This window comes from Dermacentor variabilis, chromosome 8 (assembly GCF_050947875.1).
Source record: "Dermacentor variabilis isolate Ectoservices chromosome 8, ASM5094787v1, whole genome shotgun sequence".
Lineage (NCBI taxonomy): Eukaryota > Metazoa > Arthropoda > Arachnida > Ixodida > Ixodidae > Dermacentor > Dermacentor variabilis.
In genome coordinates, this window is record NC_134575.1 from 139,726,956 (window position 1) to 139,748,390 (window position 21,435).

The 21,435-nt window shown below is 51.9% G+C and overlaps 1 protein-coding gene across 2 annotated transcripts in view; it reads left to right on the forward strand.

Moving 5' to 3' along the window:
• Positions 1-18,909, forward strand: part of LOC142590619 (uncharacterized) — an 85,097-nt gene extending 66,188 nt beyond the window's left edge. For both annotated transcript variants that reach the window (XM_075702950.1, XM_075702949.1), the window contains one exon: positions 18,334-18,909. In XM_075702950.1, coding sequence (XP_075559065.1) covers positions 18,334-18,609 — 276 coding nt within the window. In that variant the 3' untranslated portion in view covers positions 18,610-18,909. The remainder of the gene's footprint in view (positions 1-18,333) is intronic.
• The last annotated feature ends 2,526 nt before the right edge of the window (positions 18,910-21,435 follow it).

A 21,435-nucleotide genomic window follows, 5' to 3' on the forward strand; every position in this document is an offset into this window, starting at 1 on the left:
CGACCGGATGTTTACATGCTAGTGCAGCTTCCAGTGAAGCGGAACGGCTTTCCGCTTCGCCGAGGCGAACAAATTGGTCCGAGACCGATTTTTTCGCCGCCTGGTCTTCCGCCTGGTTTTCCGCCTGTTTTCCGCCTAGGCGGGCGGATTTTGTCACTTTTTTGACGCTTCCGCCTGCTCCAAGACCAAGTGTGCACGTAGCCGAATACTTTCATGTTGATGTGCCGCTGATGAGGTGGCTGCTAAGTCATTATCCTGTCGGCGTATGTCACGCGAGCAGGATATTCCGGACGGAGACAAACATGGTCGCCCGAGCACTGCCTTTAATCTTCGCCTTCCTCATTGACCACTATTGCATCGTAACGTCCTCGTGCGGTTCACAAACTTGCGACACACACACACACACACGCACGCACGCACGCACGCACGCACGCGCACGCACGCACGCACGCACACACACACACACACACACACACACACACACACACACACACACACACACACACACACACACACACACACACACACACACACACACACACACACACACACACACACGCGCGCGCGCGCACGCACGCACGCACTGCTGCGATGCAGAACAGGATGTGCAGATAGAGGCGATGACGAATAAGTGTTGCTGGGGCGCTTCCGCCGTCATGTTCTAGTGTCTGCTGGTGCCTTCAGTATTCGACTTGCATAAACAACATTCGTGCTTGTCTCTGCCTCGCAACATTTTGGTGGACGTGCGGTGCCAACACGTAGCTCCGCAGCGGTCGGCGCGTGAGCCCTGGCACGATGATCAACAGCCAAAGCGCCACAATGACTGACCGCCCACCTCCGGTTCCGCAGACTCTACCTCAGTCGTGGTGTCCAAGTCGCGAGACCCAGGGACCTTCAATGGCATCAATAGTACGGACTTCGAAGACTAGATTTCCTGGTATGAGCGTGTAAGCGAAAATAATCGCTGCGACCCAACGCTAATGCTAGAGAATTTGATATTCTACCTCCGAGACACAGCGCTAGCATGGTACGAGACCAACGAACACGACATAACGAGTTGGGACGTCTGCAACCAGAACCTTCTAGACCTCTTTGGGAAGCCCTTTGGGGGCCAGCTGGCTGGAGCTATCGACGCGTGCTCAAAAGTCAACAGAAACTTACCTGGCATATATTCAAGATGCCTTCGCGTTCTGTCGTAAAGTTGACAAAAACGTAAGCGAGGCCGACAAGAGTGGCCACAGCCTCAAGGGCATAGCAGATGGCGCATTCAACCTGCTTGTCTGCAAGAACTATGACTCGGTGGACGCAATAATCAAATAATGCCGCAATTTTGAACTGATTAGGAGTCGCTGCATTGCGCAGCAGTTCAACAGGATACCAAATACAGCTTCGACGTCTTCGTGTCAGGAATAGCCACGTGAGCCTCCTCTGTCTGGACCAGAAAATGGCGCTGTCAGTCAGAACCGGCCCCGCCGAACTACTGTTTCTCCGTTTTCAGCGGCTCCAACTAGCCGTCGTTACCAGGCCCACTGGAGAACACCGGACGATAGTCCGATTTGTTTTAATTGCTCGCGTGTTGGACATATCGCTCGTCACTGCCTCAGTCATTGGTCATCGCACCACTAAATGGAGCTTCCCGTCCGACCGTCCAGATCAAGGTGCTCCCCGTTTCTCTGTGCGTCCTTCATCTATGAATAGCGACAACGTACCTACGACCTGCTGAACCAGCCGGTCACCATCGCCCCTAAGTCGTCGGTCAGGTTCGCCGCAGGCCTGTCGCTCTTCTTCCCCCGCGTTTGTGCCCCAGGTGCAGCTCCCGGAGGTGACGCTGCATCAACGACCCAGCCTGCAAGACCACTCATCACATTGACAACCCTTGGAAGTGTATTAGACATTGAGGTGGATGGAGTCCCAGTCAAGTGCCTTGTCGACACCGGTGCGCAGATGTCTGTTACGAGAGCGACGCTTCGCAAAAGACCCAGAAAGGTCCTCACGCCTGCCGTACGTACCGTTCACAGTAAGCGTTGCCGACGGCAGTATGCTACCCATTGTTGGCATTTGTACAGCACGAGTAACGATTGCCGGCCATCAAACTACCGTCTTTTTATTCTGTTAACGCGCTGTCCGCATGACCTGATTTTGGGGCTGGAATTCCTTTCGGCCCATTTTGCCTTAATAGACTGCCCTACAGGTGTCGTGCAGTTGGATCTTCATTCTGACAGCTACTTTGTTTCTGATGCACACCATCAGTCCCTGTGTTCTGCCGAATTCGCCCTGTTGTCGATAATTCTACTTGGCATCCTGTTGTCCACTTTAGGTCTATTGCACATGTTATTCTCCACTATTTCTGCCTCTGCCAGCCCTATCAGTTCCCGACGTCAATAAAATTATCGCTACCGACCTCTCTCCAACTCAAACTGAGGACCTTAGGCTCATTCTGTTTAGTTACCGCAACATTTTAGATGTTGAGGACCACCCGCTCGGCGAAACAGCCGTAGTCATTCATCGGATTCACACCGGCGACGCAAGTCCCGTTCATTGCTGCCTCTACGGCATTTCTGCTGCAAAGCGCAGCATCACTCAAAGCGAAGCCGCGAAGATGCTGAACAACATCATGGAGCCTTCCGCTAGCCCGTGGGCTTCACCATTAGTCCTGGTCAAGAAGACAATAAAACACCTGGGGATCTTCTGTTAATTATCGTCATGTGAACAAGATCACCAAGAAGGACGTGTATCCATTTCTATCGATGATGCAATTGACTGTCTACTTAGGGCGAAATATTTTTCATCGTTAGACCTCCGCTCGCGCTACTTTCAGATCGCTGTTGATGAGAAGGATCGCGAGAAGACAGCCTTTATTACACCTGATGGACTTTTTCAATTCGCAGTCATGCCCTTTGGGCTTTGCAGTGCCCCAGCGACGTTCGAGAGAATGATGGACACCCTTGCCCTAGGCTTGAAGTGGACCATCTGTCTGTTATCCCGACGACGTAATCATTTTTGCTCCAACTTTTAAAACCCACATCGAGCGTTCCGCAACTGTGCTTGCTGTGTTTTGAGCTGCGAACCCTAAGCTCAACTCGTCGAAGTGTCACTTCGGTCGTCGCTAAATAAACGCTCTCGGGCACCTTGTAAACGCCAATCGAATTCAACATGATCCGGCCAAAGTTCCAGCCGTGCAAGACTGTCCTGTGCCATGATCAGTTAAGGACGTTCGCAGCTTCATAGGCTTATGCTCGTGCTTTCGTCGCTTTCTTCGTCGCTTTCGTCGCAGGACGAAGCGTTCACAACAGTCATCACACTCTTGACGAGCTCCCCAATTTTAGCCCATTTTGATCCTTCAGCAGCTACTGAAATACGCACAGATGCTAGTGGTCACGGCATTGGCGCTGTTCCTGCCCAGAGTCAGCGTGGTCAAGAGTGCATTATCGCTTACGCAAGCCGTCTTCTGTCCACGGCAGAGCGCAACTATTCTATCACGGAGCGAGAGTGCCTAGCGCTGGTTTAGGCGGTAGTGAAGTTTCGCGCATGTCCATTTTGCGCAATTTCCACGTAACTGCTGAACATCATGCACTCTGCTGGATCTCCTCGTTGATGGACCCTACGGGGCGTCTTGGTTGTTGTGCATTGCGCTTGCACGAGTACACTTTCTCTGTAATGTACAAATGCGGCCCTTTACGTCAGGACGCCTACTGCTTGACCCACCACCCTGTTGACCCATCGGGAGCCACAAACCTCGAATCTGACACCAGCGTTATGTCCATGTCAGACTTCCTCAGCATTGGCGATGAACAGCGCCGTGATCCCTTTCTGTGAACCATCATAGATCGGTTAAGCTCGCCAACGCGTGATCCTTCTCTGCGTTTGTTTTGTACTTCCGACGGAGTCCTGTAGAAACAACTTATGGTGCTGACCTACTGCTGGCCGTACCAGGGCCCCTTCAAACCACCGTGCTTCAACAACTTCACGACTCGCCCACTACTAGGCATCTCGGTGTTATTCGCTCCTTCAACCGAGTCCGGCGCCGTTTCTTCTGGCTCGACCTCTACAATTCTGTGCGTGGTATGCCGCTGCTTGCGACCTGTGCCAACGCCGGAAGCCCACTTCCATGGCTCCAGCTGGTCTTTTACAACTCATCGATATTCCCATAGAGCGTTTTTTTTCGCCTGCGTCTCGACCCTCTTGGCCCTTTCTCTTTTTCAACTAAGGGCAACAAATGGGTTGCGGTTGCAACCGATTACGCCAGGCGCTTCGCCATTACGGGAGCTCTGCCTGCAAGTTGTGCCACTGACGTCGCGGGTTTCCTCCTACACAACGTCATCCTGCACCACGAGCTACACGTGAGCTCCTCAAGGGTCGCAGACGTTACTTCTTGTCAAAGATCATTGGTGATTGTGATAGGAGTTTGGACTGTTTGAATGTCGCGGCCGAATGCGCGTGACTGCTGTGCGGCGGCGACGGGCGAAGAGGAAGAGAAGGACCGGTGTCTGGGCGGAGACGGCAGCCATGCGATCTGCCTGAGCTGCCTGGGCTGGCCTTCCGAACGAGCCGAGCAGCTCGTCTACCCAAGGCCGGTGTTCCTGGGTGTGCTGGCGGAACAGGCCGGGCTGTCCTTGGGCTTCAACCGGCCTGCTCCACTGCTGGGCGAGCATCCGACGCCGGCATGTTCCGGTGCAGCTAAGCCTTCCGAACGGTCTACCCTGTGGCGGGCAGATGTCCCGACCCAGCTGTCGCGCGAGTGGCTCGTCGTGTGCCGGGCATCCGCCCCGGCCTCCAGCCCCTGCGCCACTCGCTGCTCCAGACTCATCTTTGCGCCTCTTCGTGCCGTGAGTGTGTGATACCGACGCGCTATCGGACGCCTTCCTATATTGACGCTTAGCTTGACCATACCTAAGCGACAGACACTCATGAAGGGAACTGTGTGTGTGTTATCGTGTACGTTATCCTAGTCCCGTCCCCGTGTTATTAAAGCTTCTCTGTGTTCATTGTGCCATCCCTGTGTGTTTGAGGCCTGGGCCCACATCTTCATTATCACAGTGATATCCTCCGCCTATGCTCTACTGACCACAAACTAGCGGTCTCGCAGAGCGACTGTAGAGAACGCTTGCCGACATGCTAGCTATGTACCTTTCTCCAGACCACCGGGACTGGGACTTCGCTCCGCCATATCTCACCGTCGCATACAAGTCCCGCCATGACACTGCAGGTTGCTCCCCGTTTTATCTACTGTTTGTCTGTGATCCCGTTTTGCCTCTGATCCCGCTTGGCCCCTGGACACTGTACTTCCGCAAGTGACACAGTCACATACTGTTTATGCCCGTGATGCGATTTTTATGGTAGCACAGGCCCGTCAGATTGCCCGCGCTCGCCTCACTGATACACAGACTTCCCGGGAGTCCCTTTACGATACGCACCATTGGCACGTGCAGTATGTACCTTGCTCCCTCGTGTTCCTGCGGCCAACGTCCCGTCGTGTGGGCCTATCAGGAAAACTTCTGTTGCGATAGCCAGGTGCCTACCGAATACTGCGACAGCTGTCCGTTGTGACGTACGAGATTGCTCCCAAAGACCCAGGCCCGTCGTCCGTAAAGCCAAAAACCGATGCTGCTTCTGTCTCCCGCTCAAAGCCCTACGCGCGTCCCTTTGCCGGGCGGTAATCACTTGCGCCGGGTCGGCACTCCAACCCCCGCGGCGTAGTGTCGTGATGCAGAGCTGGATGTGCAGACAAGAGACGATGAGGAAGTGTTGTTGCTGGGGCGCTTCGGCCGCTTTGTTCTAGTGTCAGCTGGTGCCTTCAGCATTCGACTTGCGAGAAGTAGGCGAATGATATATTTACAAAATATTTACAAAGAAAGCTAAGGTAAGAGAAGATATCTGATCCGGCCCACGTGCAAGTGATCTCATCGTCGTCTTCATCGCTTTGCCAAAACTCCTGTTCATCCATGTATCCATCGCTCCGTAACATCACCCTTCGGTAGCGGAAGCGCCGTCCTGGCGCTTGCTACGAAGGTGAGGAGCTAGAAGGGCAATAGGGCTTCAGCCGGGAAACGTGAACAGCATCAGTTGGTAGCTAGGTCGAAGAAGCAGGGCCCAGGGCCCTAATCTTGTAATTGACGCCACCGAGTTCACGCAGCACCTTGTTGGACCCGGTGTAACGTAGGAGGAGCTTCTCTGATAGGCCAACGCGGTGGCATGGCAACCATAGGAGGACCAGAGAGCCAGGCATGAAGTGCACACCTCTGTGTTGGCGGTCGTAACGGGACTTTGGGGAGTGCTGTGAAAGCACAGGGTCTGCCGTCGGCAAGTTGACGAGCTGCACGAGCTCAACCAACGACGTCACTGGCGTATTCAGTAAGCTAGTGAGTAGCCGACGGAAGGAGAGTCTCGAATGGCAATGCAGGATGTCGACCAAAAAAAAAAAAGGGGAATATCCAGCGGCTGCATGCCGGCACGTATTGTACGCGAAGGTAACAAATGGCAATGTGCTGTCGCAGTCACGGTGATCAGGTGAAACATACATACTAGCATCTAAGTTTGCGTTCGGTTCAGATTCTCGGTAAGTCCATTCGTCTGTGGATCATAAGCGGTGGTGAGTTTATGTTCAGCGGAGCAGAAGAAGGTCTTCGATCACTCGTGAGAGGAAATACCTCCTGCGATCGGTGAAGAGCTGCCGAGGGGCGCCATGATGTAGAATTACGTAGCCAGGTCTGTGGAATGAGCTTGTCGGCAATGCCCGGGGGATTGCGAAGCGCGTGTCGTAATCTATCGCGACCGCAGCCCACTTATTTCCCGAGATGGACGTAGGGAAAGGGCCTAGAAGGTCAAATCCGCCGCGGAAGAATGGTTCTGCAGGGATATCAATCGGTTGTAGCCTGCAGGCAACGCTGAAGGGCCGTTGCAGAGTTGGCAGCGTTCATAAGCAGCGACGTAGCGGGGCACAAAACGGTACATGCCCGCCCAGAAAAACCGCGCCGGATGCAGGCGTATGTACGCGAGACACCTAGGTGACTGGCAGATAGTACGTCGTGAAGCTGGCGAAGAACGCTGGATCGCAGAATGCGAGGTAGAACAACCAGAACCTGAGCTGTGATTACCATCCATCTGAGCTGTGATTACGAAGATACAGAACGTGGTCGTGTAGCGACAACGTTCTGTACGAAAGCCAGCAGAGGGCATGATGGTCTGTAATCACAGGAAAAGTTCGGCCAAACAAGTGAGACCTAAATTTGGCCACAGACCAAAATAAAGCCAGACAATCGCGTTCAGTGATAGAAAAGTTTCGTTCGGACGATGAAAGAAAGCGACTGGCATAGGTGATGACACGTTCCTTGTCATGCTGTTTTTAGCCAAGGACATCGCCGATTCCATGACCACTGGCATCGGTACGAAGGCGATGAGGGGTCGAAATGGGCAAGTATTGGTGGCGTAGTCAGTAGACGTATGAAAGCAAAAGACGAAGCTGCCTGTTCGGGTTCCCACACGAAACGAACTTCCTTCTTCAGGAGTTCAGTGAAGGGGCGGGCGATGCCGCAAAGTTCGGGACAAAGCGAGGAAAGTAGGAACATAATCCTACGAAACTCCGGGCGTCTTTGGCTGAGCATGGAATGGTAAACTGCTGCCCTGCTCGCACCTTATCGGGGTCTGAACACCGGCAGAACTGACAAGTGACCGAGCATAGTTATTTGGCTTCGCCCGAAACGGCACTTGGCGCAGTTGCGCTGAAAATTGGCTCGACGGAAGACGGCAAGAACGGCCAATAAACGGGAGAGGTGGCTGTGAAACGTAGGCGAGTAGGCGATGACATCATCTAAACAGCATAGACAGATGGGCCACTTATGTCTCGCAGCAAAAAGCTCATCATACGTTAGAAAGTTGCTGGGGCATTACACTGTCCGAACGGCATGACCTTGAATCGGCACAGGCCATCTGGCATAATAAATGCGGCGTTTCGGCTGTCCATAGGATCGACTTAAATCTGCCAATAACCAGACCGAAGGTCGATTGTCGAGAAATATTGGGCTCCATGAAGGCAGTCGAGGGCGTCATCGATATCAGGCAAAGCATAGATGTCTTCATGAGTTACCTTGTTAAAAGTCCGATAATCAACCTAGAAATGCCAGTTGCCGTCCTTCTTTTTCACGAGAACGACAGGGGAGGCCCACGGGCTAAACGAAGGTTGATTACATCTTTTGTAATCATTTTGTCGACCTCGTTCTGGACTACTTCACTTCATTATGGGATCCGCGATATGGATGTTAAGTATAGGGTTAACGTCACCATTGTTGATTCGATGAGTCACGACTGACGTTTGGCCTAGAGGGAGACCGACAAAAGGAAAGATCTCAGTGACATGCTTGCGGGATAACCTTCGTAAACAGGTTGAAGTTGAGAATGAAAACGACCACTCCATTGTCAGCAATAGAAACAATTATGTGAACAAGGGTGACATTACGGGGTAACAGAACGTCGATAACCGGAAAAAAGACGTAGTCGCCATTGGGAATGTCGTGTGAAGACGTCAAAATAACGTATGTAGCAGCTTGAGTTGGCGCGCCAACGTGATGACGAGAGCATAACCTTGGTGTTATGTCGGCTGGAATATGGGGAAGATGGGACAGCTCAAGCTGAAGAGCACCGGTCGCACACTCAATTAGGACAGAACGACTGGACAAAAATCTAAGCCGAGGATTACGTCATGGGGACACTTCTTAATGACGGCTAATTGGACTGAAGTGGGATGACCAGCAATGCAGACGCGGGCGGTGCACTCCCGAAGAACGGCAGGATGCTTGAGGGAGCAGGTGTGAGCACTTTATGAAGGCTACGACAAGGATCTGCATTCGTCACAGAGATCTGTGACTCAGTGTCGACGAGCGCAGAGATACTGGCGCCATCAACATCAACGTTTAACAAGCTTCGTCTCGTCGGCAGCATCAGGAGAGGATTTATGGTGGGTGTCGTCAATGCAGCGTCACCTTGGGAAGCTTAACTGCATAGTTTTCCTGATAGGCACGTGCAGGGCTAAAGGGGAATGACGGGTAGCGACTCTGCGGTGAGCGAGACGATGGGCGACGGCTTGGTGGCGAGCGTGACAGGTGACCACGCGGTGACGGGGAGCTTCTATTTATTCTTGTGGGATCAGTGGCGATGAGGAAATAAAAGTGGGTGGAAGGCGGGAAGTAGTTGCTGTCTGGACGGCGGTAAGAGGTAGATGGCTTGCGAGGCGGCGAGAGCCAGCGAGTGGCGCAGTAACGGGCGACGTGGCCGATATCCTCAGGGGTTTTCCACGCAGCACGAGATCGCGTAGCGAATCGTTGCTCTTTATAGCATAAGCGTGGATGCCATGAAGTTTTTGTTACGTTGGCCACGGTGGGCACAGAGTGAGTGCCCATGTTGGCGAGCTCCTGTCGGGCAATGGCTTGGACGAATGGTTTCGTAGTCAAGCTCGAGTCACAGGCGTGAACTGGAGCAGGGTATCATGGCCTGAATATCGGGGCGTACAGTCCGTGTCCCTAGTCTGGTGGAAATGGCCGTTGTGGGATCGTCTGGTCTTCGCAAGAAGACGTTGCCGCCGTGGTGGGAAGACGGGCAAATGCATGGCCAATGGGCCGGTTTTTAGCCGGCTCAAAGCGCCGGCATTCTTTTGTAATACCGTCGACTGTAAAGAAATTTTTGCACATTACGAGGTTGAAGGCGTCGTCGGCGATCCCTTTCAAGATATGCCCAACCTTTTCGTCCTCAGGCATCTGGACATCGCACTTTAGACACAGCGATAACACGTCTTCAATGTACGATACGTAAGATTCTGTACACGTCTGCGCACGTGATGCGAGTACCTTTTTCGCGGGTACTTGTGGCTAGCAGGCTTCCCAAACAAGTCGCGTAGTTTTTCTTTGCAGTTATCTGAGGTTCCGATCTCAGCTTCGTGGTTATCGAATCATATTTTGCTGTGCCTTTGAAGCAGAAATTAATGCTTAATAATTATTAATACTATAATATGATAATAATAATAATACTATTTAATAATAATATATAACATCATGGTAGGTTCCCATCGGTTGTTAGCACTCACGCGTTCTTTCTCCGTCAGCTAGTCTTCAACGTCCACTTCACCGGAAGCGCAGAACGTGCCAGGATCCCGGGGTTGCACCAGCATTTCCGTTGAAGCGGCGGGCGCTGATGTAGGTGTCGCGTCTTCCGCCATTGGAGACAGATCTGCAACACGACGGCTGCTGCGGAATTATGTTGCGAGGCGTGACGCAGCCCGCACCTCCACCAAAGTGCGACGGAGTGAAGATGTAGGCGAACGATATATTTACAGAATATTTACAGAGAAAGCTTGGGCAGGAGAAGACGTTTGATCCAGCCCGCGTGAAAGCGGCCTCATGGTCGTATTCATCGCTCTGCCATACCTCGCGTTCATCCATGTATCAACTGCTCCGTACCAATATATAACCGTTTTGGAGGTTGTCTAAAAGACAGGCTTACGCCTAATAAATTACTGCAACATACTCAGCAGAAGTTGTCTTCTGCACGCGCTCTTTATGTGACAGGAGCCTCTGCAGAACAACGCCATCTGGCCCGCTGAAGAATCATTCGAAAGCGTTGGTACTTCCGTTGGTGTTTCTCCCGGCATATAGTCAAGACATCTGCATTTTCCATTACTGTTTTCGAATAGCAAGGAATATTTGACAACTACGAAAAGCGATTTCTTTAAGCAATAAGAAATCGAATAGGATATTTTTGGGTTAATACTTGACATGAATATTTGTACGCCTCTATTGTTTTCCTGCTTGATTTTGATTGACGCTGTCATCTTTTCTTTGTGATGCGTGTGAATTCAGTCACGTTTGCAGTGTCTCGTATCCTTGTTAGCTTAATAATTTGCCTGATATGTCAGCAGTTGCAATGACAGTGCGTTGTCCGTTTATTTTATTTTTCTTCCACTCAATTTGTCCTCGACATTGGATATTTCGACAAGAAAAAAAGAAAACATTAATCGCTAGTCGGAACATTTCCATCCAATCGTTGTTTGGATCCGACCGCTGGTACGATCTGTTGGGAACTCGGCGCTGACGCCCGTGGTTGTACCTGGGTCGCAAGCCCCAAGGGTAGCGTTGGCCTGGCGGCCTGGGGTACAACTGGAAGCATCCGAAGGTCCCGGCAAAGCATGAGTCGACTGGTAACAACAAAACAACTTGTTTATTTTAACATCGCAAAGAGTTGGCGGTCAGGTTGACCGAAGTAGAGAGACGGGAGAGCACTTCACTCCACAGAAGAAATCGGAGCCCTCCTTTTGGCGTCCGGGGGCAGCTGTTTTTATACTCTCGCAGTTGAGGGCAAGAAGGAACCCCTCAAAAGACGAGCACGTGAATGTACAATGGGCTAATGGTGACGCACACTGTCGTGGCGCTGCGCACGATCTCGTAGCACCCTGTCGTGGCGCTGCGCACGATCTCGTAGCACCCCGTCGTGGCGCTGCGCACGATCTCGTAGCACCCTGTCGTGGCGCTGCCGGTCGGACACAATGACTGTAACGAGAAGATGGTCCCTGCTTTGGCATCGCCTGTTTCGGGCACAATGACTGGAACGAGATCCCTGCTTTGGCATCGCCTGTTTCGGGCCCAATAACTGGAATGAGATCCCTGCTTTGGCATCGCCTGTTTCGGGCACAATAACTGGAATGAGATCCCTGCTTTGGCATCGCCTGTTTCGGGCACAATGACTGGAACGAGATCCCTAGGCGGTCGCATCGCCGCAGACGCGCCTGGAAACACCTGGCGATGAGTGTTGCGGCGACGACGATCGGGCCAAAATGTCTGCCGCCCCGCCGCAGTCGCGCCGGCAAAACCACGTGTCGCAGGCGAAACGCAACAGACCGCCCCGCCGGGGGAAGGAGATCCCGATGGACAGGGGACTGCATCCGCTGTCCGGAGGGATGTCGCTCGATGATGCTCATAACCGAAGTCGGGCGTCCCTTGACGTTTCTTGAGCGCAGCGCACAGAGAAGGCCTCGTTCTCTCGTTCAGGTTCGCACGGGACACTGCAAAGTGACTTCGGGAGAGTTCACATTTTTGTTCTCGTTCCCGGCAAGCGTTAGAACTACGCTGAAAACTCAACCGCTCAGTCAGCAAGCACGGCACAACCCTCACTAAGCCCTGCCAGGCTCTTTCCCCTTTTTATACCACTGCCTAGTTCCTTACAGTAGTCTAGCATCACTCAGAACGCGTCCACAAATTGAAAAATTGCACTAGAAAGCATATCATCACTTTGAAACACTAAACAAAAGCAATATGTTAAAAAAAATCCTGCCTCAGGAAGAAAAACATCAGTAACAAACAATTTTGAGGCTGATTCCTACGTTAGGGGCTTCGACTTAAGCCATCGGCGTTACCGTTGAGACTCCCCTTTTTGTAACGCACCTCAAAGGAATATTGTTGTAAAGCGAGGCTCCAGCGCAGGAGGCGGCCATTTTTGGGAGAGATGGTCTGCAGCCATTGGAGAGGGCAGTGATCCGTCTCAATGATAAACCTTGAGCCGGCTAGATAGCATGACAATTTCTGAACGGCCCACACGAGACATGCACACTCTTTCTCGGTGGCGCTATACGCCTGCTCACGACTGGTCAGCTTACGACTAGCATACAGGACGGGGTGTTCTACTTCTCCCTTTTCCCGTTGGCACAGTACAACGCCCATGCCTCGCTCACTAGCATCGCACTGAACAATGAACCCTTTTGTATAGTCTGGCGATACCTTCTTTGACATTGCAGCGCACGTTTTCCAGGCTGCCATCCTTTTTTTGCTCGGCTATCAAAGCCGACCGGCTGACTCTTAGCAACCTATGAAGTCCGGCTGACGTAGGCGCGATGAGCAAATCTGTAGATAGCTCTTCTAACTTTCCCGTGTCGGGCGGTTCCTCTCCAGTATCTGGCGCCTTCAACGCTACAGACTCAATTTTATTCAGTTCGGGCGTGCTCTGAATATCAGCTTGCTGCGCCTCTGACCCTTTTTCGTTGTTTGATAACGTCGGCCCCGCAACTACCGCCTTTGCAGCGAGCTCCCGAACCTTCGATCTGGTTAAGGCCTGAACACTAGCTTCACCAAACAAAAGCCCCTTCTCGCGCAGGAGGTGATCGGACCTGTTTGAAAATAGGTACGGGTACTGGGGTGGCAGCATAGATGACACTGCGGCCTCCGTCTCAAGCGCTCCGAAAGGTCCTTCAATAAGCACTTTTGCTACCGGCAGACACACGCTATGAGCTTCCACGGCTTGCTTGATCCATGCGCACTCGCCCGTGAACATATGGGGTTCTACGTAAGATGGGTGAACTACATCCATCGTAGCTGCGGAATCGCGAAGCACTCGGCACTCTTTCCCGTTCACGAGGAGGTCTCGCATGTAAGGCTCGAGAAGCTTCATGTTCTCGTCCGTGCTGCCTATTGAAAAAAACACAACTTTTGGTGTTGTTTCCGGACACTGCGCCGAAAAGTGACCCGGCTTCTGGCACGTATAACACAAGCGCGCTCGCCTCATCTCGAACCGCTTTCTGCGTTTGGCTGCCGCCGTCTCTTTACGTTTGGTCGGACTGCTTTCACTCGCATCCTCACTACGCGTGTCCCTCTTTGCTCTCATGGGTGTGAACTTCGGCCTCTCAAACTTCGAGCCAAATTCACCCTTTTGACCGTCCTTAGCTCCGCGAGCTCGACGCGTCACAAACTCCTCGGCTAGCTCAGCGGCTCTAGCCACCGTACTCACGTCTGGCCTATCCAAGACCCAGTATCGCACGTTCTCAGGTAACCGACTATAAAACTGTTCTAGCCCGAAACACTGCAGAACTTTATCGTGGTCACCAAACGCTTTCTCTTCTTTGAGCCACTCCTGCATGTTCGACATAAGCCTATACGCAAACTCTGTATATGTCTCACTTCTGCCTTTCTCATTTTCCCGAAACTTCCGACGGAACGCCTCCGCAGACAGCCGGTACTTTTTTAGAAGACTCGATTTCACTGTGTCGAAATCCTCTGCCTCCTCTCTATCCAAGCGAGCGACTACGTCGGCCGCCTCGCCGGGTAACAAAGTGAGCAAGCGCTGTGGCCACGTTTCCCGAGAGAACCCCTGCTTCTCGCACGTTCGCTCAAAGTTAACCAGGAACAAACCAATGTCCTCTCCAAGCTTAAACGGCCGCATCAGGTCAGTCATTTTGAACAATACGCGTTCTCCTGCACCGTGTGCCTGACTTCCATTACGAGCGCGTTCCATTTCTACCTCAAGACGCTTCATTTCCAAAGCGTGTTGACGGTCACGCTCTTGTTGCTCTCGCTCTTTCTGTTCTTTACGTTCACACTCTTCTTTTTCTTTTGCAGTCTCCCTCTCTTCAATAGTCTCAAGGCATTCCGACAGCTCGTCATCCTCAGCCTCTAACTCAAGAATAGCCTTTAGCAGTTCTGGTTTTCTGAGTTTGTCCGAGACATCCAGACCCAACTCTCTTGCAAGCTCCAACAATTTCGGTTTGCGCAACGACTTCAAATCCATGGCTGCTCTGAATGCTGCTTTCTCTACTGCTTACTATTGTCTTGCCGCAAACTAACCCGGCAGCAACGACAACCACAATTACCAGCTCTGTTTCTGACACTAACAAAAGCCTGGCAAAGCTCAGAAGAAGAAAGTCCCGCACTCACCAAACCTCGCAGGCAGGAATTCCGCGCAGTCGTTCCGCTGCAGGCAACCAGTCGTCACACAGGGCTCGTTGCACTGCTCCCGGATCGTCGTTGAGCTGCTCAGCATACTGTCAACTGCATCTCTTTGCTGCTGGCCTCCGTTGTCGCGATCTCGCCGCTGGCAGACCGTTGTTTGAAGTCGTAGGCGATCTCACCGCTGCCAACCAGATGTTTGGATCCGACCGCTGGTACGATCTGTTGGGAACTCGGCGCTGACGCCCGTGGTTGTACCTGGGTCGCAAGCCCCAAGGGTAGCGTTGGCCTGGCGGCCTGGGGTACAACTGGAAGCATCCGAAGGTCCCGGCAAAGCATGAGTCGACTGGTAACAACAAAACAACTTGTTTATTTTAACATCGCAAAGAGTTGGCGGTCAGGTTGACCGAAGTAGAGAGACGGGAGAGCACTTCACTCCACAGAAGAAATCGGAGCCCTCCTTTTGGCGTCCGGGGGCAGCTGTTTTTATACTCTCGCAGTTGAGGGCAAGAAGGAACCCCTCAAAAGACGAGCACGTGAATGTACAATGGGCTAATGGTGACGCACACTGTCGTGGCGCTGCGCACGATCTCGTAGCACCCTGTCGTGGCGCTGCGCACGATCTCGTAGCACCCCGTCGTGGCGCTGCGCACGATCTCGTAGCACCCTGTCGTGGCGCTGCCGGTCGGACACAATGACTGTAACGAGAAGATGGTCCCTGCTTTGGCATCGCCTGTTTCGGGCACAATGACTGGAACGAGATCCCTGCTTTGGCATCGCCTGTTTCGGGCCCAATAACTGGAATGAGATCCCTGCTTTGGCATCGCCTGTTTCGGGCACAATAACTGGAATGAGATCCCTGCTTTGGCATCGCCTGTTTCGGGCACAATGACTGGAACGAGATCCCTAGGCGGTCGCATCGCCGCAGACGCGCCTGGAAACACCTGGCGATGAGTGTTGCGGCGACGACGATCGGGCCAAAATGTCTGCCGCCCCGCCGCAGTCGCGCCGGCAAAACCACGTGTCGCAGGCGAAACGCAACATCGTCTACTGAAGATGACTGGAAAAGAAACACACCTATGGTTGCGGTTTTGAGGGTTTAGCGAGCTGGCAAACTTCCGAAAAAGTACGTTATCGTAGCTGACACTTTGTGCTAGCGATATTACGAACAGATGTCTCGTTTGCCACTACTTTGTTTTTCCTATAATTTAGAAATAAAGACGTCTTTTTGTTGTCCGCATCCTTCAGTAAACACTTGGCGTCGTTGCATGTGTAACTCATGTGCAGCTTTAATTGTCAATAGATTGCAAAGGTAGCCTAGCGCAAAGATTGCAAAGCGCCAACTTTCACGAGCGAGGAATGCGAGAAACTGGCACTTGGCACATGCGCCAGGCTTTCGAAAGAGCGTTTTTTTTTTTGCGAGACAAGAATGCGTGTGATTGTAGCCTAAGGGTTCAAGCATTGAGCTGCTGTGCTGGTAGACCTATATTTGTGATCTGACCATCGACTAGGCATTACATCAGAGCATTAAAAATTGAGCTACCTTGTAAGGATCTACGAGGGAGCTAGAGGTGCGTTGAGCGTAAGCGAGCGTGTCACGGTGTACTCGAAATCGCAAGTTTGTAAGACTGGACGAGGTACAGAAACGTCACATTCATGAATGTTTGCAAGGCTGCCCGTAACGCACGCGTACAGATCTCCATGCGTTCATGATAATCGCATTCTAAGTATGTCAGAAAGTTAGCGCTAAGCTATGGCCTAAATTTTTTTTTCAATCGAACCAGCCAATTAACGATGCCATGTTTATCGGTGAACGATGCTCCGAAAAAGTGCTACTTACTGAGAAGCTTGACCGACAATGAAGTATCGGTAACGCAATATCATTAAGGAAAATTGTTGGAATGAAACGGCAGGCCACTGTACATGGCCTCAAGCATGCAGGCAACCGGGAGGAGAGGGTACGCCCAGGTAACACAACGTGATGTTAGTTAGAAGATTTTTATGAAGACGTTTTTCTAGTGATTTACATATTAGAGTTGGTAGTAATTGGCCTTCTGTAAGAGATACCAGATGAAACTCAAAGTTCTTAGCGCTGTGCAGTCTTCCTCCCTCCACCTGTATACCCGCCGCGGTTGCCCAGTGGCTATGGCATTCCGCAGCTGAGATCGAGGTTGCAGGTTCGACTCCCGCCGTGATGCTGCATTTCGACGGGGGAGCGAAGTGCAAAAGTGATCGTGTATTTAGGTACAGGTGCACCTTATCGCTTTGCGCGACACTTATGTGTTACCCTAAAACGCAGTACATTTGCCCCAATGCGCATGCACGTCTTGTACCGCTGACTTCAATGGGGCATGAATTTAAGGTAAACTCTAGCATAATTAGGTTTACGTGCACGTGAAAGAACCTCAGGTGGCCACAATTATTCTTGAGTCTCGTACAACGGCGTGCTTCCTAATCTTAGCATAGTTTTGGCACGTAAAACAGCAGAACATTTAAAAGCTTTGTTATTTTAGTGCCGCTCTCTTTCTTCGTCTTAACTCTCGCGCTGTACATCCGTCCGTTGAACCGTCGAACCCAGCTTTTCGAAGACGAAGTGACGGAGTTTTATCTACGTCACATATACGTCATCATATCAGACCTTGGTGAATGCTGCCGCGGCATTTGTGTACAGCACGCAGGCACGAACGCATGCACGCACGCACGCATGCACGCACGCATGCACGCACGCACGCATGCACGCACGCATGCACGCACGCACGCATGTACGCACGCACGCACACGAATGCAAGTATCCACGTATATACCTAGGTAAGAGACGAAAGTCCTGTAGGAAGCACGTTCAGCAGTAGTTGCCCGATTAGGCTCCATTTGAATGACTTGTATGGGAATGTGATTCAGCGACCATTAATTGCGCTGCGTTCATTTCAGGTGCATTGTATAGCTCAGTACTAATGAAAGTACCTATTAAGTGCCCGAGAAAGCATAGGTACACAAAAGTCAGCAGCGAGGTTGTTAAGCCCTAAACACCTGACTACATGGAGCGAACTTTCACGGAAAGCTTCGGTCAACGAAGCAGCGGCTTGGCGTGGAAGTTCGCTGTATTGCGTTTGTCGGAGGAGCGATACAGACGATCCTAACGGCTTGACAAACATAAAACTCGCACTAGCGACCTAAGGCTAGGGCGATGTGCATCTTTGAAAGATTTCGCTGCATGATTCAGAATAAACTCTGTTTGGAAAAACCTTTCACGCGGTAGATCACGAATTTGTAGAAGTGCCTTGTTAGGCTTAGTTGGTACATAATATTTTCCACGGAAATATGGCACAAAATGCGACATAAAGGCTGTGCCTTTCTCTCTTTTATGTCCCATTTAACGTACCGCTTGTGTTCTTAGACCTTGCTTCCGTCCTTCATGCGAACTCCAGATGACAATAACCGCTCTTGTACACGCATTCGATTATTGATCGCATCAACTACAGTTCGGTGGAGCTTGAACGGAAAATAATCTGTGCACTGGCATTATTCCAGTTAACCCGAATGCAGGTTAAGATTAAACGCAGGCGCCGACAAAGGTGTCCCCTTACTTCAGACGCTGCCACGGGATGCCAAGCGCCAGCACTTATAACAACTTCTTCCGCAGATCCAGTGCCTCCGATCTGTCTTCATGACTGCCGGCAAGAGCATCCAGCGAGCTGATGCCCAGCTGTCGGCGGCGCTGGCCAAGTGTCTCCGGGACTCGTTCACGGACAGCAATCGCTCAGCGGATGTTCGCCAGGCGCTGCTCGAACTGATCGAGTTCCGGGCTTCGGGATGGAAGCTCGGGGCCGCTCAGCAGCGCTACTACTGTGCGCACGACGGCGGTGCTGCAGTCACCGACGGAAACAGCGGCTGCTCCGGCCTAGCACCATTGCAATAATTTTGTGGCTTGCCATAGAAAGGAACAGATAGCTTTGACCTCTTTTCTGGTTTGTTGTTGCATCGAGTTACTTCTGTCTTTCTTCTCTTTTACTTTTTTTTCTGCTATTCTGAACGAGGCTCTCCCGTTTCTACAACTCCATAAATATTTTCTTTATTCATAGGGGATGTTGTGTAAGCATGAATAGGATGAATTTACAGTGGCATAATTGCAGGGGCTTGTGCAACTAGGCGTTTTAATTTTTTTTTTCAGTTTTTGCTGCCGCCATCTTTGGAAAATAAAATAAATAAGTAAACCTTTCCCGTTCCGCTTTATTAACCACACAGTTTCAAAGTATGTTGAGGCGCTCTCGCATCGAGGAGCCAATGCAACATAAACTTATATGTAACATTAGTGAAAGTTCCTCTGGCATAAATGGTTTCTGGGTTCGTACTGTGTCTAGAAAAATCTCCGACGTCGTTACTTTTCAGCAAAACTAGTACGCGTTAAGGAGTTGAGTTGTTGATCACAAACGACAAATGAACCACAGTTAAACTTGCAGCTTCACCTGAGCCCTTTGCTTTTGAAATGTAAAAAAATATATTGTCAAGCACTATAGGAAACCCATGCGATTTCCTCAGAAAAATAAAGCGCCGCAGTTGATGAAAAATTTGTAGTGGTCCCTTTCTGACAGTGAGTGTCCGCCCTCATCGATAACAAGCGAACAAACACTGACACGAAGGACAACATAGGGTGAAATTACTTGTGCTTAATAAATGAAATAAAGAAAGAATAAATTAATGGAAAGGAAAGTGGATGAAAAAGAAACGCCGCAGGTGAGGAACGACCCCACAACTTTCGCATTACGCGTGCGATGCTCTACCAATTAAGCTACCGCGGCGCCGTTTCTCCATCTACTTGTGTATTTATGTTTCCCCGTAGAATCCTGGAACGAATGTTAGCCAGCGCCACCACTCGCAAACCTTGGCGGCGGATGTGGAACATCCTTTCTGCCACAGGCGTCACGAGAACGTGATCTCGTTAGGTGAAGGCAACCGGACAATAAACCCACACATGCTACCCGAAGGCATCAGTGATGCCGGATTCGAGACCCTCGTTATGTAATAAACGAGAAGAAAGGGGGGTTACCCGAGGGACCAGATTTTTATTAGTGATATTGTTACGGGTACGTTGGGAGTATAGAAAGAGTGTATTTACAATATACTGTGGGGATCGCACGCGCATCCCGATATCTCCGGAGCGGCCACGCGGTTATCACGCGATAATCACGTGCTCGCTCGCGGAGGGTAGCGGGGAGAGGGCACCTTCGCCGCTCCCGCTGCTCTTCGCGCCTGGCCGCGACGCCGCAGCCCAAGGCACCCCGGGGTATTCCCTCCTTTCTCTTTCTTGGAACCGGGGAGACTCCCTCTCCGCCGCTCGGGGAGAAGCGCTATTCCCCTGATGGACCGTTGTCTTTCGGCTGAGGAGCTTGCGACTGGCCGCATCTCAATTCAGCCGCTGAGACCGCCGCACGCCGTCCCCCTGTTGCGCTCGGCCTTTGTGAGCGACTGACCGCCCCAGGGCCCGAGCGCGGATCCACTCTGGGTGAGCTGAACTCTTATCAGCTTCTTTTGTGGTTCCCACATTGTGCGGTATTTCACCCCAGACGTGCGGAACGCTCCGCCGCTGTGGTTTTGTTTTGTGTTGTATTTGTATGTGTGGTTGCTGTTGTTGTCAGTTGGTATACTTGTACTCTAAGGTGAATAAACACCCTGGCCTGAACCCGCCGTGGTCGCAACTCACTGCGAACCGCGGGTTAGGGGTCACAGCTCTGACTGTTAGGGCTGCTGCGAAAGTGCTAGCGAGCGACTGCCGCTCCGCCGGCGCTGTGCGATCCAGAGAAGGGTCAGGTGCGCACGCGCAAACTTGAGTAATACCCCATATATTTGGCGCCCAACGTGGGGCCAGAGGTGTGACAGGTTGAGTCTGTTTGTGTGAGTGACTGCCACTACACGAACGAACCATGGCAGCATACGGGGCTGACTTCCAGCCGTTGTATACGCTGCCGCAGGTTGCTACCAACAGGCAACAATTCGAAGCGGCGGTAACTGCTACCGCTCAGTCATACCCTGCGGCGAACATTAGCCCTGGGAATTTGATAAGCATCGAAGAGGGTAGCGCTACACATGAGGCGCTCTCTCCGGCAGGACGTACCCTTGAAGGCGTGAGGCACATTACTCCGAACCCTTCGCCAGAGTTTGCGGAGAGCACGGAGCCACAGCGGCACACTTGCTCGACGCGTCCCGCTCCTGTGCCAGACATTACTGCCCAGAGCGAGCCTCAGCAGGCACTGTTGCACGATGCGAAGCGCTTGATTGAGAGGTTGACAGGTGCCGTGCAGAACACTCTGCTGACATCTGCCGTCACTGCTAGACGGAGAGTGAGGGTGGACTTACCCACCTACAGCGGGTATCATGATTCAGTTAGCGTCAACGAATACCTCGATCGCGTGCTGACTTACCAGCGCGCAACGGGACTGTCCGATGGCGAGATACTGGAACGCGTCGTACCAGTGTCGTTGACTGATCACGCTGCCCGCTGGTTCCGGCTTACTGGCTACCGGTCTAGTACGCTGGCCGAGTTCCGAGCGACCTTACGCGAGGAATTCCTGCCCGCAGATTACGAGCGTCGTCTGCGGCGCGAGTTGGAACTACGTACTCAGTATCCGGACGAATCCTTGCTCGAGTACGTAAGGGCGATGGACGAACTTTATCGTGCCGCTGACCCTTCTGCTCCGAACTGCGATAAGGTGGAGAGAGTCACGCGACAAGCTCATCCCACCTTCGC